The sequence below is a fragment of the Cebidichthys violaceus genome, unplaced genomic scaffold (genome assembly GCF_023349555.1).
Source record: "Cebidichthys violaceus isolate CVI_PGR_0920_01 unplaced genomic scaffold, fCebVio1.0.p SCAF_17, whole genome shotgun sequence".
In the NCBI taxonomy this organism is placed as follows: Eukaryota; Metazoa; Chordata; class Actinopteri; order Perciformes; family Stichaeidae; genus Cebidichthys; species Cebidichthys violaceus.
The window spans coordinates 9,183,600-9,198,925 of record NW_027176340.1 but is presented as its reverse complement, the minus strand read 5'-3'; the positions used below and the strand labels follow the sequence as shown (position 1 = coordinate 9,198,925).

The 15,326-nt window shown below is 40.2% G+C and overlaps 1 protein-coding gene across 1 annotated transcript; it reads right to left on the bottom strand.

The window, feature by feature from the left end:
* Positions 1-1,469: 1,469 nt before the first annotated feature.
* On the bottom strand, positions 1,470-3,149 carry LOC137873524 (potassium voltage-gated channel subfamily A member 10). Its single transcript, XM_068711754.1, has one exon. It carries the CDS (start codon positions 3,147-3,149, stop codon positions 1,470-1,472), a length of 1,680 nt encoding a protein of 559 aa, XP_068567855.1.
* Between the last annotated feature and the right edge of the window lie 12,177 nt (positions 3,150-15,326).

Here is a 15,326-nt window from a genome sequence, read left to right as displayed (position 1 = left end):
CAACGTGACTAACTGATGTCACCTTATTGCATTTAATTTTAATGAATTAGTTATTGCTCTTTCCATAGGTGAAAAACACATTTGTTTTTCCGTTATTGCATATTGTAGGATTATTTGAAAGGCATTGATTGTGTTACAACTACCCCCACTGACATTCCTGTACAAACTGTATTTATAGTTATAATAAACTCACATACAGTACATTTTCAAGATCGAAATGTGGCATGCATTTATAGAACCAATTTCCTGATGAGACACAAACCTCATCACTTGTCATCATTTCCCAAATCCAGTTGAGGTATTGGCTTTCCCTATCACATGGAATATATTGATCATCACAATACAATTAAAAGACTATATATTTAGGTACAATGAATATGTCAAACTTTCAGTTATTGATAATAGGAGTGAGACCTTTTTTCGGCACACTATGCCATGCAATACAAATGAGGTGGTAAATGGAGAAATGGTCAAATATATAGTGTGATCTTTGTCTGATCATAAATATATATATGTATATATACACACACATCTCATCATCTTTGCACTTTGAGAAATGTGCTTTCCCTGCCAACAGCTGATGGTGTAAAGCTCCAAAAAGTGCGCAAGAGATATTTGGAAAATAAGTTTCCAGTGCAATGAATTGCTATGGTTCTTAAAGGGAAAATTCACATTGTGATAAAATCAGAAGGTGATAATCTGGTACAAAATGCCAAATAATAGATTAGATAAAAAATAACATGCGATTTTAAAAGCTGCATGCAACTACTGCATGTATTATAATACAATGCATCTCAGTGCAGATTTATATTTTGCAGCTACAAGAGTAATAGCGGACGTGCAAACGTGCCAACTACTAATCGCACAGATATTGTTACGCTGTGTCATAAGGAGAAGTGCTGCCGGCTGAGCATTCTCAACTATAGATTTGCTGATAAGACAATGTGTGTGCTCATGTCCTCTTGCCTTACACAGGACGCATTCGCCTGCCCTTGAAAATCCAGCCAAGTTCTATCTAGGTTTTGCTGAGTATGAAGAAGGGAAGACAAACTTTGAGCTCTGAGTATACTTCCAGTTTAGACCGCTTTTTTTTCCATTTGCTTTTGAGAGATAAACGTGCTGTTTTACAGACCCTCCAGGATAATTCTCGTCAAAACTTACAGCTTATTTACTCTCACCGTCTACATTTGAAACGTTAATAGCACAAATGAGCCACCACCTTTTTCTTAAAATTGCACTGGATGAAAGATGATAATTATACAGTAGTTGCTGAGTTGTGTTAATTGCACTTTGACACATCCACAAGCAGACAAACAACTTGTGTAAAGGCTGTCTCACCACACGGGGCCTTTTAATACTGTCATAATCCGCACAAATGCTGTCATTTTTGGAGTACAAAACAGTGAGAAAGATGAACTCACCACTGGATATGTTTTTCATGCCCTTGATACATATAAATACTTTCTCTATTAGTGTGTGCCATTTTTCTCATTCTGCCAGGTGCCGTTACTTTTGTTTAAAGAGGGTGTGCTTCCATACTTGTTCACAGCTGACATTTTCTGGGCAGCCTCTGCCGCTGCATCCATCACCTGTTTCTCCTCCTGCTCGGTCTCACGGTGGTAGAAATAGTTAAAGTTGGAGACGATGACGGGGACGGGCAAAGCGATGGTCAGGACACCGGCAATGGCACAGAGGGTGCCGACCATTTTGCCTCCTATAGTGATGGGGCACATGTCTCCGTACCCTACAGTGGTCATTGTCACCACAGCCCACCAGAAGCCGTCAGGGATGCTAACAAACTGTGTCTGGGGCTCATCCACTTCTGCAAAGTAGATGGCACTTGAGAATAGGATGACTCCTATAAAAAGGAAGAAGATGAGCAGCCCAAGTTCCCTCATACTGGCTTTCAATGTCTGCCCCAGGATTTGAAGCCCTTTCGAGTGTCGGGAGAGCTTAAAAATTCTGAAAACTCTCACTAGACGGATGATTCTTAGGATTGCTAGGGACATGTTCTGACTGGAGTTCAAATCCTCATCGGGGGTCGTAGCCAGCTCTGTTCCAAGGGTGACAAAGTAGGGAATTATAGAGACAATGTCAATGATGTTCATGATGTTATTGAAGAAATCCCTTTTGCTGGGGCACACCACAAAGCGGACACCAGCTTCAAAGCAGAACCAAATGATGCAAATAGTCTCCACAATGAAAAAGGGGTCTGTTAGATACGCAAACACGTCTTTAGTGGTGGGACCGCCTTGGGTCCCGTTGATGAGTTGGGTTAAACCCGGGGGAAAGTCAGTGTCGTCCCTGAACTCTGGCAGAGTCTCTAGGCAGAAGATGACAATGGAAATGACGATGACAAACACAGAAACCAGAGCGACAGATTTGGCTGCACTGGAGCTTTCTGGGTATTCAAACAGGAGCCAGAATTGTCGTTGAAGTTCATTGGTGGGCAAAAGGACCTCCGGCTCTTTGATAAACCCTTCGTCTTCGCGGAACTGCTCCATCGCTTCATGACCCAACTCGTAGAAAACGATTTCATTCGCAAAAACATCTAAAGGAACGTTGGCTGGTCTGCGGATTCTCCCCCCCGACTGATAGTAGTATAGAATACCATCAAAAGTCGGGCGGTTTCTGTCAAAGAAGTACTCGTTTTTCATCGGGTCAAAGTAGTTTATCCTCTTCATGGGGTCACCTAGCAGCGTCTCTGGAAACTTATTCAGGGTGCTGAGCAGGGTCTCGAACATCAGGCCTGAAATATTGATGACAACTTTCTCATCTTTTTCTTCAATGAAGTGCTTTTCAAACAAGTCCTCATTGTCGTAGCAATCCCTCGCCATTTTACTGAAGACGCTGTCAGTGGGGGACTCGCTGTTGATCAGGAGCTTCAGATTAGAGATCAAACTGCCGCTGCTGGAGGTCGCTTTAGCGGTCAGAATCGGAGGAGAGGACGGCGACAGCCCTTCTTGACCAGAATGATGCCCACGTCGTCCCCTGCGTGGCGACTGGTGAGGAGAGCTCAGACGGTGGGTTAACAGATTCTGATCGGGGGCCTCTGACGGGGGTGATGTCGGGTACCCGGAGTCACTCGGGTCTCCCAGGTGGATGCCGACATCGTCCATGTTCTCAAAATTAACAAGTGGCACCTCCATCGCCTGTGTGGTCGCTAGCTCCGCCTATCGGCCTGGTTGGATAGCAGGAGACGGAGGGGGCACCTCAACCAGTGCCACGCTGAAGATCCTGGCAGGGTCTCCCTCCTCCTGGTTATCATTCAGGCAGCTGTACGCAACGTTTGGATTCAGTTTGTGATCTGAGGAAGAGGGAATAAAGCAGTTTGTTATATATTTTTGTATATAGTGCGATACAGTTTTGTGGGTAAAGAGATTTTTCTGTCAGCTCGTGTTTGCATCAGCACAGAACCTGCCATCTGATACTGTACTTCTACAGTTATTTTTTCCCCCCGACATTCTCTCCAATGAACTAAACGAAAACACAAGCTCTGCAGGTTCGGTAGTGAAAATGCTTACACAGGGTATTGGTATTATTGCTGATCATATGCTAAGGAACTGAACATGTTAAAAATAAATCACTTATGACTGGAAGCAGAAACTCATCAAAACCAAAAATACGACCTCTTTTTGTGCAGTCCATCAGCATTACGTTTAGTAGCGGTTTATCATTCCATTTGTCTGGTTCAGAGAGGTAACCAAATCCCAACACGCGCTTTCAAGCTGCAACCTCTGTGTCCACTTGACACCGAGGGCCCTGCGCACTTCGAGAGACTCATCTGGTTCTATTTCCACTTGCATTGTTGCAGATAACGTAACAGTCCAGGATGTGGGACTGCATCTTCTTATCGAAGAATGTTGTGATGCGGCTCGTGCAAAAAATACATATTGATTGTGCCGTGTCAGCAAAGAAAGGTTACAGAGTCCAAGAGAAAGGACAGAGAAGTGCTAATAGATCTACACTCTTAAGACACTTTTAATTGTGTCTAAAGGCAACTTCTTGCTGCTATATTGCTACTCAAATCTTCCCACTTAACAACTTAGCCTCATTTCACACAGCATTGAAACACCCACTGGCATCACGTCACTACTCTCTTCACCCGCAATTACATGCAAATATATCTTTAAGTACGTGTAAAGTTTAAATCCAGCTGTGTGCAGATGTCCGCACCACTCACCAGGTCCCCGGCTCTGCAGGAGTTGTTGTGCCCTCTCTACCTTGCCTTGCAGCTCCGCTTTGATCCCCTCTTGCTCCCTTCAATCTCTCCCTCATCCACACTCACAATCAAGAGTGCCTGTAGCTCTATTAAAGCTCCCATTGGGTAATTTAACACCCTATACGAAACCAGAGATGCCAGAGGTACCCGCACACAAACTTACACGTGTGTGCCCGCACACACACAAACAGAGACAAACACGCAGGAAACTCACTGTATTTTGAATGTGAGGGGGTTACCTGGGCTTCGTTCTTCCTGCTCCCTCCTCCGCCAGTGGGGTAAGTGAGGATGTTATGGGAAGCTCCCTGATAGGAGATTTACCCTGCAGGAGCCAATCGCTGTTTGACGTGGCGAAGGGAGAGTGGGACCCACTCTTTCCCCCTCTTTCCTGCAGAGTAAGCATCCACATGCGGGATCATCCAATCCAGCCTCACCTTGGGGATTATAGTGTATTCTTCCCCTGTTACAGCACTTGTCATAGCTCTCAACACCTGCAGCGGCGCACATGTGCCCAGGGGATTCAGCTTTCTCTTGTTTACATCCTCGGTGATTCACACTGACGTGAAGTCTTATTCATATAAATATCCTGTGAAAATGTTTAACTGTCAAAAATGTTTTCCAAATCTCCCCTCAAAATCTCAATCAAGCTTTTTTATTCTTTTCGAAATCAGCCCTGTACGCCAGTTCCTGTTTGGAAAAACAAGAATCAGGCACTACACTAAAATCACTTTCATTGATAAACACTTAAAGCTTTCACTGAGGTCATTTATTCTGGGCACATATTTCCCATAGAGCTGTTTAGTATAGATTTGTAGGTGTTGAGAGTAAAAACAGTCCCTTTCCAAGAAAAGCCTGCAGATGTGTGTGTTTTTTTTTAATGTATTTCTGTTGTCCCTGCCAACTCCAACACCTCTGCGCCTGCCAGCTATTGAAGGTTTGTCAGATTAATACAGTGGCACTGTGGCTTTGAAAAAGTGTGACGAGCCTAATTAAAATGTTCAATTCAAATTAGAAGGGCTGCACTTCCTTTTTTTTTTTTTTGTTCTGTTGAATTCTCTCGAGGAGCTCAAACTTTAATCAAAGTTAATCGAGTACTTTTTCAGAAGGGCGGCCAATTTGGCATCATAGGTTGAATATTGTGTTACCTGATAGAGAACCAGTTGCCTGAAGTCACAAATCATTCCCTCGTCTCACTCTCCTCCTGCTGCAGCCTGGAGTTGGCTGTAACATTGCGGCGTGAGCAACACCACTGCAGGCACAGGGCTTCAAGGTCACAGAAGACTGTTTTAGGACTTTGCAGGATACGCTTCGCCATACATTCACCACACACAGTCACCCCCAATGATCTCATTATGTGTCCTCACGGGACATCACGCTCATGTGCATCAGTGAATATAAAGTTCACATGTTTGTACCTGAGATAAACATCTAGGTTTGTCCCATGAAGGCAGAGAGTGCAGGTGCATGCGCACACACAAACATCACTCAGCTGACTCAACATGCTCCATATATATATATATATATATATATATATATATATATATATATATATATATAGTGGTATTTTTCTTTTTCTCGTATGATCCTGCAGTGTTCTGGACATGTCAAGGCAGTTAGCTGAGGCATGACCCGCCACTTGGTAATGGAATTTGCTACAGGCGAAGAGAGACAGGAAGACGGACAGTGTGGGGGGGGGGATCATAGATTAGAGTCAGACTGAGAGGGTAAATAATCGATTCATTCCCCTGCTAAATGATTTGTGTCAGTAAAAGAGGGAGAGGGGTGTGTAAATGGGTGAGATATGAGCTGCAAGATGAGGTGGACTGCAGCTACTGCAGTGTCACTCGTCTCAGGACTCCTGACAGCGTATACAGGGGGATAACGTATACCTCCTTCTGTCCTTCTACGCAGCCCTCGATCCATCACCCCTCCCTCCCTCACTGCGTCCAGCCCCAACCTCTATGACACTCACCTTACTCGTTAACAAACTGTGTCGACAAAGCAATTTCACCATCAGCACGCTTGTGCGTGAACTATACTGACGCTGCATTGGTACAAACCCCTCCTGCACACTTTTACAGAGCTCGACTTTGAGCCATGGACGCCTGATAGGAATATTTGTTCAGAAAGAAACACTGGGGAGACTGAAGTGAAGCGAAGGAAGTATTAATGCATGATGTAATGCATGATGGTTTTTTTTTTTAGTAACATTAATATCCTATATTTTTAGTATTACTCTGCATGTTTATAAAACCCTGATATTTTTATATTTTATTCTTTTTTTTAGCTTGACTTTAGAACATCTGTCCAGGGACAAAAGATGAAAAGTAGACTTTTGGCCAGTTCTGGCATATTTACAGCAATACAGATGGATGTGCACTAAACCAATCAACCAATCAATGAATGAATAAATTAATAGAAAGAGTCTAAAATAAACCCTTAATTAAACAAAACATGTCTTTGGAGCCAATTTTTACTATTCCATAGATTGTTGGGTGGTTTAATCTACAATTTGTATCATTTGTTTCTAATAGCAACTTTAGTTTTCTTGTTTTTTTCTTCTTCTTTTATTCAACAGCGATAGTAGAGAGATCAAATGAGGGAAGGAAGAGGAGGGATGACATGCGACAAAGATCTCTGGTCAGGGTCAAACATGAAACGTTGTGACTACGTGGTCAGCGTCTTAAAGGAACCAGTAACTCGTAATCTGTATGTGTAAAACTATCTAAAGCTGTCAAATACATGTAGTGGAGCAAAAAGTGGAAATGTAGCTGAGTAGTAGTATAAACGAACATCAAATTCGTATAATCATTTTTTTTTGGGGACCACATGGAAAGAAGTCGTGAACACAACATCAACAGATTTTATGATATGGTGCCGATTCAGCAGTTAAAGAGAAACATTATCAATTATCTGGAAAATGTCTCCATGTACTCCTAAAGGAAATATCTGGTTCTTTAGCTACTAAATGCTCCACTTTGTTCAACAGCTAGTCGCCAACTGTGTAGCACGTACAGTGAGAGAGCTTAAAGCGACATTATGAGAGCAGTGAGAGTGAACCTACAAAATGTTTTCATAAAATTATTAAAACAGAGTGATAATGTAAAAGGTGTCGCTTGTAGTGATGAAACCACAAATAATTATTACTTGACGCTTTGGCAATATTGTCCTTGTTACATTCGTGCCAATAAAGCATATTGAATGGAATTGAAATTTTAATTTATGAAGAGTTCCAGCTCATTGTTTAGCTGTTCAGCCTGCAACTTTACTGTTTTAGTATCAATACAAATTTTGATGTATTAGATTTGATTTGTTCTTTTACAATATTTTCTTCATGTTTATTTCTTTATTCTCCAGTCTGAGTATCACACAGTATTATCGAGCTCTGCTCTGATTGGTCCACTCACACAGATCGCGACCACCTAAGTGGTTGTGTCTATATGTCGCTTTGTGACTGCTTTTGGTTATAGTGATTGGTTATGGCAGATGAAGAAGAGCTCTGTTGGATTAAATTTGCTGGCAGCTGTCAGTTTAGCGTGCAGATGTTTTTTCTGACTTTCTGATGCAGCACCTGTTGAAGTTTCCTGCATGTGCGTTCCCTACACTCCCCACTGTTTGTCTTCACTAAAAACAAAGTAACAAAATATGTGGTCTACTCATCTTGTGCACATGATCTAAGTAATTCTACCTCAAAAGCCCATATGCTCATCCATTAAGGATGACAGGATTTCAAAGTGCATGTCAGGTAGCACGGATTAGATATTCCAGCCTGGTAATCTTATAGCAGTTGTAAAGGCAGCTGGTTATTCCAGTCTAGTAATCCTATATATTGCGGCAGAGGTTCTCCTCATTGCAAATAACATACAAGGTTGGGTCAGGAGCACACAAGGGCAAAACAGCCACAGTATAGAAAACCCCCTTCAGCTCAAAACACCGGCATGTGTTCATCCAAAACCCCAAGAGTGACAGAATTTCCTCTGGATTCAGTGTCACACAAGTGATCTGGGTTTCTCAATCACAGGCTCGCGATCCCTTGTTGCTTCACTTGATATCTATAAGGGGTCACAAGAAGCTTTAATGACTAACGTAGGAAATTATCTTGATAATCGTTTCATTAAAATACAAGGGTTTGCAACATATTGTCTTTTCTATTCAATTCGTTTGGACATTCCTCTGTGGTCTTGACAATAGAATACAATATAAAAAAACAATGCCAATTGCAGGGGCTTGACCATCTATTTGCAATGTCCCCACTTTGAGTTTTTTTTTTATTTAAAGCCTCAATGAAAAATTCCCCATTTCAAGAGTGCTCAGGCCAAGACAGGCAGCAACAACACTGATAAAAGACATAAGACAGATAAAAGAATTAGATTAAACAAAAATGCAATTTATAAAATTATGAATACAATTATAATAAAAAGTTAGAATACAATCATGGAAGATATTTATTCCTACAAACAACCTGCATGGCACCTTAAAACATCCCAAACCATAAAGATATCTAAGAGGGATCCAAAACAATAACTTATTCAGACAGATAAATATTCTAACAGCCAGAAGAGAGAGCAACCACTTTCTGTTTCTGTAACTCAAATTCACCTTTGTTGCACGTCTCCTCATTTCCTGTTCTCTCTTCAGTATCACTATTAAATAAAGACAATAATTGCCTGATTAGAGAGATGAAACTCTAAAATCACGTGACAAACTGTAAACTCTGTGGGGTCATAAAAAACCTCCCCTGCCCTCCTGAGTTTAACACGTCCTTTAACAATGTGTTACCCAAAATAATACAGTACAGTATACTGTAAATGGTTCACTATAATGACACGAGTGTAAATAACATTATATACAGCCTTACTGCAATATAGTTGATCACATATTACAAAGGATAAATACTCTGCTATGAATAATAGTTTGTGTCCAATATGTAATTCTCCCTTATTGAATAAATATGCAAATATATTTTTGTCTATAAGCACTGGAGGTTTCAAGTCCTATTGAACTTGATTAAACTTCCAGACTAGTTGTGGCAATTTATCATGTTGTTCTTTTTAGATGTAACTTGTATCGCTTAATTCTGAATATTGTGTGCATGCAGACAAACTCACAAACTCATCACCCATCCGAACTCACCAAACCAAAATAACAATATAGAGTATCTTATGTCTGACTTGCTGTAGTATCATCCTGACCTCACAACCTAACCCTCTTCCATGAAAACAGCATCACCTACCAAGGCCTGGGACCCTGGTAATTAATTACTTAAAGATATTTGAGAGCTTTATCATTACATTTATTTCTCACAGGGAAATTAATACGATTAATTTCCATCACACAGACTAGTTGTGAATTATAGATGCTCACAAGCCATTTGCTCTTTGAGCTAGAGTCCAAGTCTTTATACTGTATCTATTAGCGTATCAGCATCGATTTGTTGTTAAACAGTCTGATGCAATGCAATAGTGAAAAAATATGGATATAGAACAGTTAGAGTACAACTGTATTGTATATTTACACTGGGTACTAATGACAGCTTATAACCTACTGTTACTTAACACATCAATCTAGCCTTTCAAACCCAGAGATGCTCACAATTCATTTTTGCAAGTCCAAGTCACAAGTCCAAGTCAAGTCACTGTGTGTGCGACTTGAGTCCAAGTCCTCAACTCTGTTGTCATGTCACGAAGTCCTGCTCGTTTGTACACGTCTGAAATTCAGATTTAAGGTGATCAGAGAGAAGCTTTACCTCTTCAGCAGATAAATGGGAAAACTCAGCACATACGTCATTCTGCACAGTGAGGATCAACAAGCTGGTCAGCTGGTGTGTCAGTACATTTTTGATGGAATAATAATTCCATCAAAAAAATAATAATTATTGAAAACAGTTTCTCTGTCTTCTCCGAGTGCACACTTCCATTCACTGTTTGGACGGAGGATTTGCCCCGAAGCTGACTCCAAGGGCAGTTACTCCACTAAGGAGATTATGCAACACAGGAGATCAGCCCAGAGAATCACCCTCATTGATGAACAGTGTGGACTAAATACTACCGACTTAATAGAAATGTCTGGATTGTTGCCACAGCCTCACTAATCAAAAGACAAGTGCTAATCTTGGATGACTCTTTGGACCCGACACGGTAGGGGAGGAGGCGAGCACTCGCGAAAAACCAATCAGAGAGCGGCCGTGACGTTTAATACTGCAATCCTCAATGGTTTAAACTCACTGATTAAATTACACTTTTCCATTCATTTTTTTCTTCTGCTGCTAGAGCACAAAAACATCTTTTAGCATCAACCTACAGATGCTGTGACACACTGTAGATTCCTTTAGAGATTCCTTCCATCACAAGCACAATTCTCCATCCGGCAACAACACAGTGAGGATGAATGCCTGAATGCACCACCCACTATTTTGACTACAACATTGCTCACCATTGGACGGGGAGAATTCGTGGCCGCAGGCACTCCGAGCTCATCCAAAGCCTCCCGAGGTACAGAGCCTCCTCCTCATGTTCCCATATGGCCTGTTGTAAGTTACAAAACAATATGATAGTGAGGAGTTAAAGGTGAGATTCATCACATTTAAACTTAGCTGCTTAACATTCAGCTGTGATGATCAGATGAAGAAAGACTTGTTGAACAGTGAAATGTGATCCACAACAAAGGACTTCATCACTGAACTTAGGAAGTTTAGGAATATACAATCACAACTAATTATGAAAACAACTATAACACTTAAACAACTGCTACTGGGACTACAAAATATAATAATCAGAGCATGCATATCATGTATTAGCTTTACTGCTTATATTTAAAAGCATCTATTTAAAAACTGTCTAAAGAAAAATCAAGGTTTGTAATTTGATTAAATGTGATTATTCAAATATTAACAGTGTTTAAAAGCATCAAATTGAATTTACCTTGTTATTCAGCAGTGAAAGAAGCTTGTCTTAACTCACTCATGGATCCTCTTAGATTAAATATCCAAACAGGCAATGGCAGAGTCTTAAGGAACAGTTGTAAATCTCTCTAAAGCGAGAGGTTTTGACAGAAGGCACGGCAGATACAGTTAAATCTATAAACAAGACAGATGTTTTGAACAACCACATGTTTTTTCCATCGATTCGGTCCGTCTGAGTAACATGAAAAAACTCAAATCCTCAACGAGCTCCCTGTTCACATGGTGTTTTTTAAACATGCAACCCCTTTTATTTTGTTATAAATACTCTACAATACTGTATTAATATGCATCAACAGCAACACAATCCACACGACCTTCACATGAGGACAGTAGAAGTCACTTGAAACCTCCAAGTTCTTTGTCATCTCTGAATAGAAACCCTGTTTCCCTTCACCAGTCTGTTTCTCAATCTGCCCCCCCCCCCCCCCCCCATCAGTGTCACGAGTCACAAACTGAAGTAAACTTGTGTTTGTGAAACACACGGCTCATTTTTCTCATCGCTAGTGAAGTCCTGAATCTGTCCGTCTGTCTGCCAGGTGCTCTTGCTTGGCTCTCTATCATATTTCACACGGGTGCGTAGGATTCATTGGTCACACACCAGCTTTTCGGTGTGCGTGTTCGCCTCCTTGCCCTCTCCCATTTAGTCTTTGTTGAAAGTCAGTGGGGTTGGTGGCCAAAAAGCAACAATGAGAATGACATGTTTATGTGTTGAGGCATCACAGAAAACTTTAAGTGTTGATGTTTTACTTCATCGTGACCTTTTTCTGATTTGGTGGTCAACTGCTTTAATTGTGGTCTAAAATAAATGTAAACATTTTAATTGGAGATGGAATCTCAACAAATATTTCATGGATTACAATGCCAGCAGCAGATCAAACGTTTCACTTAAATATCTCAACATCTTCCAGATGGATTGGAACATAACTTGGTCCAGAAATTTGTACCCATGATAAATAACAATATCTATGACGATCCCCTGACTTTTAATCCAGCAATCGAATATATGAGCACGCTATCATGCTAAAATAAAATGCTGAACAGGGTGAACTTTGCATCTGCTAAAAAAATGCACGTTTGTGTTATCATTTTGAGAATGATAGCATGCTCATGTTTGCATTTAGCTCAAAACATCGTTGCACCTGAGTGCAGCTTCACAGAGCTACTAGCATGGCTGTAGACTCTTCGTCTAAGGGAACACTGACTTAGCGTGAGAGCCTATTGCAGGCTGGTCTCATCCGGCATTTGTAGCTATACCTATGAAAAATAATGTGCCGTAACTCATATATCCCACAAAAGTTGTATGAGGACATGTAGCCTATTGCACTCTTGTGCACAGCTGCATTGGTTTTTTGAAGGTAGTTAGTGGTACTCTAAGACACACCCCATCCTATAAATGAAGAATTAACAACAAAAGCAATGCAGGGCAAACGATTTTTAATCGTTTGCCCTGCATTGCTTTTGTTGTTAAATCAATTTCAATGCGGAACTGTTGTTGCCATTAATCAGGAGTAATTGTGGTTGATGACACCGACAGGCCAATATTCAATAAACAATGAACATAGTGAACTAATAATTGTAAATATTGTATTTGTGAATAATAATAAAGATAATTTACATTCCCTTCTAATTTGAGGTCAATATATGCCCTATCATCACAGTTCAGCTCCAAAACCCACACGACATCATGCAATCTCTTACTGCGAGTATACTCTCCTGGAACGACATTTCTTCTTGGCTTATAAAATATTTCAGCACCAGACGCTTGTGCTGAATACTCGTGAGGTCTCTGGTTGCCCTTTGTGGCCTCCATGTATCGGTATGTGCAGGAAATAGACGTGTGCTGAAAAAGCCCTGGATGCTGCCATGTCACTGGGGACAGACAGACAGGTACTGTATTCAACTCTGAACACCGGGTATCTTCTTATCCAGTGGAACATTGTCGGCCATTGTTGCCGTGCGGTGGCTGCATGGGTTGGGAGAATAGAACAGCTATAACTCTTTAAGATTGCAGAGGTGATGGCACTGGTTTTCACACACTGTAGTATGGGTCTTATAAAAGAATGAATGGGTCAAACATAGTTTATTGATAAGTAGGCATATTACTGCTGTGTTGCTGTATGAATCACTGCCCAATAAAATAATACTTTGAAATTTTTAGAAATAGTAATAACACACATGGCATCATTTCATCCATTCTGTGAAAGTGGCAATATTTAAGATTTTTATTTAAATAAATGTCTGTTAAGTCACTATCTATCGTAACAGGTAACACAATGGTGATGGAGCCCATGAACCACTGACAAAAGTATTGTAATACTTATAAATATATATATATATATATATATATATATATATATATATATATATAATTTTTAATTTTTAATTTTTAATTTTTAATTTTTAATTTTTAATTTTAATTTTTTTAATTTACTTTTATTTTTTCAATATTAAGAACTGGGTGTCTTTTTTAACATTCCCGCAAAAAATCAATGCTGAATTAAAGTGTGCCTTCATTATAAACAGATCAAATGGAATGATGCACTCACTTCTGATAAATAGCATGTTAGCGTGCTATATTTTGGACGCAGCCGAAGACTCCAGACTGCTAAACTCTGAGCTCAATGGCTTTGTTTTCACTCAAATAGAAATCCTAAATCAACCAGGACTGAAATGCTAAGGATTGCCACTTTAAGGCTTTGTTCACCTCCAGGAGGTTTCTACTGCATCACTCTCTTTGATCAAACATGAATAATAAATGAAAGCAAGCTGCTAAACCTCCTTCACTATCTCTCCTCCCTGTTGCTTGCACCTGACATGAACGCTCCACCCAGGAACCCCATTATGCCAGCAGGCAACCGGCTCCAATTTCTTACATCATGATACAGACGTTCACTTTTTATTATTATATTTAAGGGTCAGGCAGTACAGAACATATTTCGCTGCATAGCAGTTAAAATTGCAAGAATTCATACTTTTAAATATCAGTATGATTGCAAAAGTAAACTTGGCAGTTCCCCTCTATAGAGTGTTTTAGAGTCTGATGTTTTAGTTTTACGGCCTTACACTTTACTGTTTTGGTTCACTCTCTGCTGTCAACAACCTCATTGACAGCGGCAACAGTCAGCAACCAGCTGGTGAACACAGTGCGGTATTTAGCAGCTAAAGAGCCAGATGTTTACCTGGTTGGTGGAGACCAAAACAGAGCTAAAAAAGGAGATGGAATATTGGACATTCGTCAGGCCGGAAAAATTGCCTCCAATGAATGTTAAAGTTACTCTGTATCTTCTGGAAGTGTAGAAGGCAACTGTTATCCAACACTTTCACGGTAACAACATTATGAAGTGATAATAAGTCTGTGTTTATTTTACAATGCAGCTTGTTCTGCTGTCTTGAGTAATTCAAAAATGTTTATTGATTTGACGGATAATCGTGTTCACTTTTAAAACTGGTCTTTTCATAGTTTGTCAATTTTGGCAATGTACATTTTTCACTTCTTTCATTCGGTTCTGGGAAGAAGTTAGGCAATACATGAGTAGTGAGGTGATCAAAACAAGCTGACAGTTTATCCAAATTAACTACAACATACTCATTTTTAGGCTATATATACTGTAGGCTAAAGTTATGTGTTGTAAATATATTTTGTATGTCTTTTTATATTTACGTTTTATTTCCCCTCTCTCATTGAGCCGCACTGCAAAAGCATTTCATACGATTGTACTTGTATAACCGGAATGACAATAAACATCTTGTATCTTGAAGTTGAATTCCAAGAAGTAAATCAATGGTTGGATGTTTACAGATGATATAGTTCAGGGGGGTTTCAGACATACAGGGGGTGAATACAGCTGTATATTCAGACAGATGGTATGAGAAAAATAATGTGTTTTTTGAGCACTAAAGCATGTGAACATATTGTAGTAGAAACCCAAAATACAAGAATATGAACCTGAAAATGAGTATGATATGTCCCCTTTAAGGCGTGTGCCTTTCTAGGGCCTCTGATGCAGGTTTTCCTCCAAACCCAAAATGGATTAGAAACACACACACACTCACAGCTGGTCTTCTATCTTTGTGGATTTTGGCGAAGGAACACAATCAGCGTCATCCACACAGTGATGACGACGCTGAGGCAAGAGGCTCTCT

Coding starts and splice junctions, on each gene's coding strand:
- LOC137873524 (XM_068711754.1), bottom strand. CDS start 3,149: ATGGAGGTGCCACTTGTTAATTTTGAGAACATGGACGATGTCGGCATC.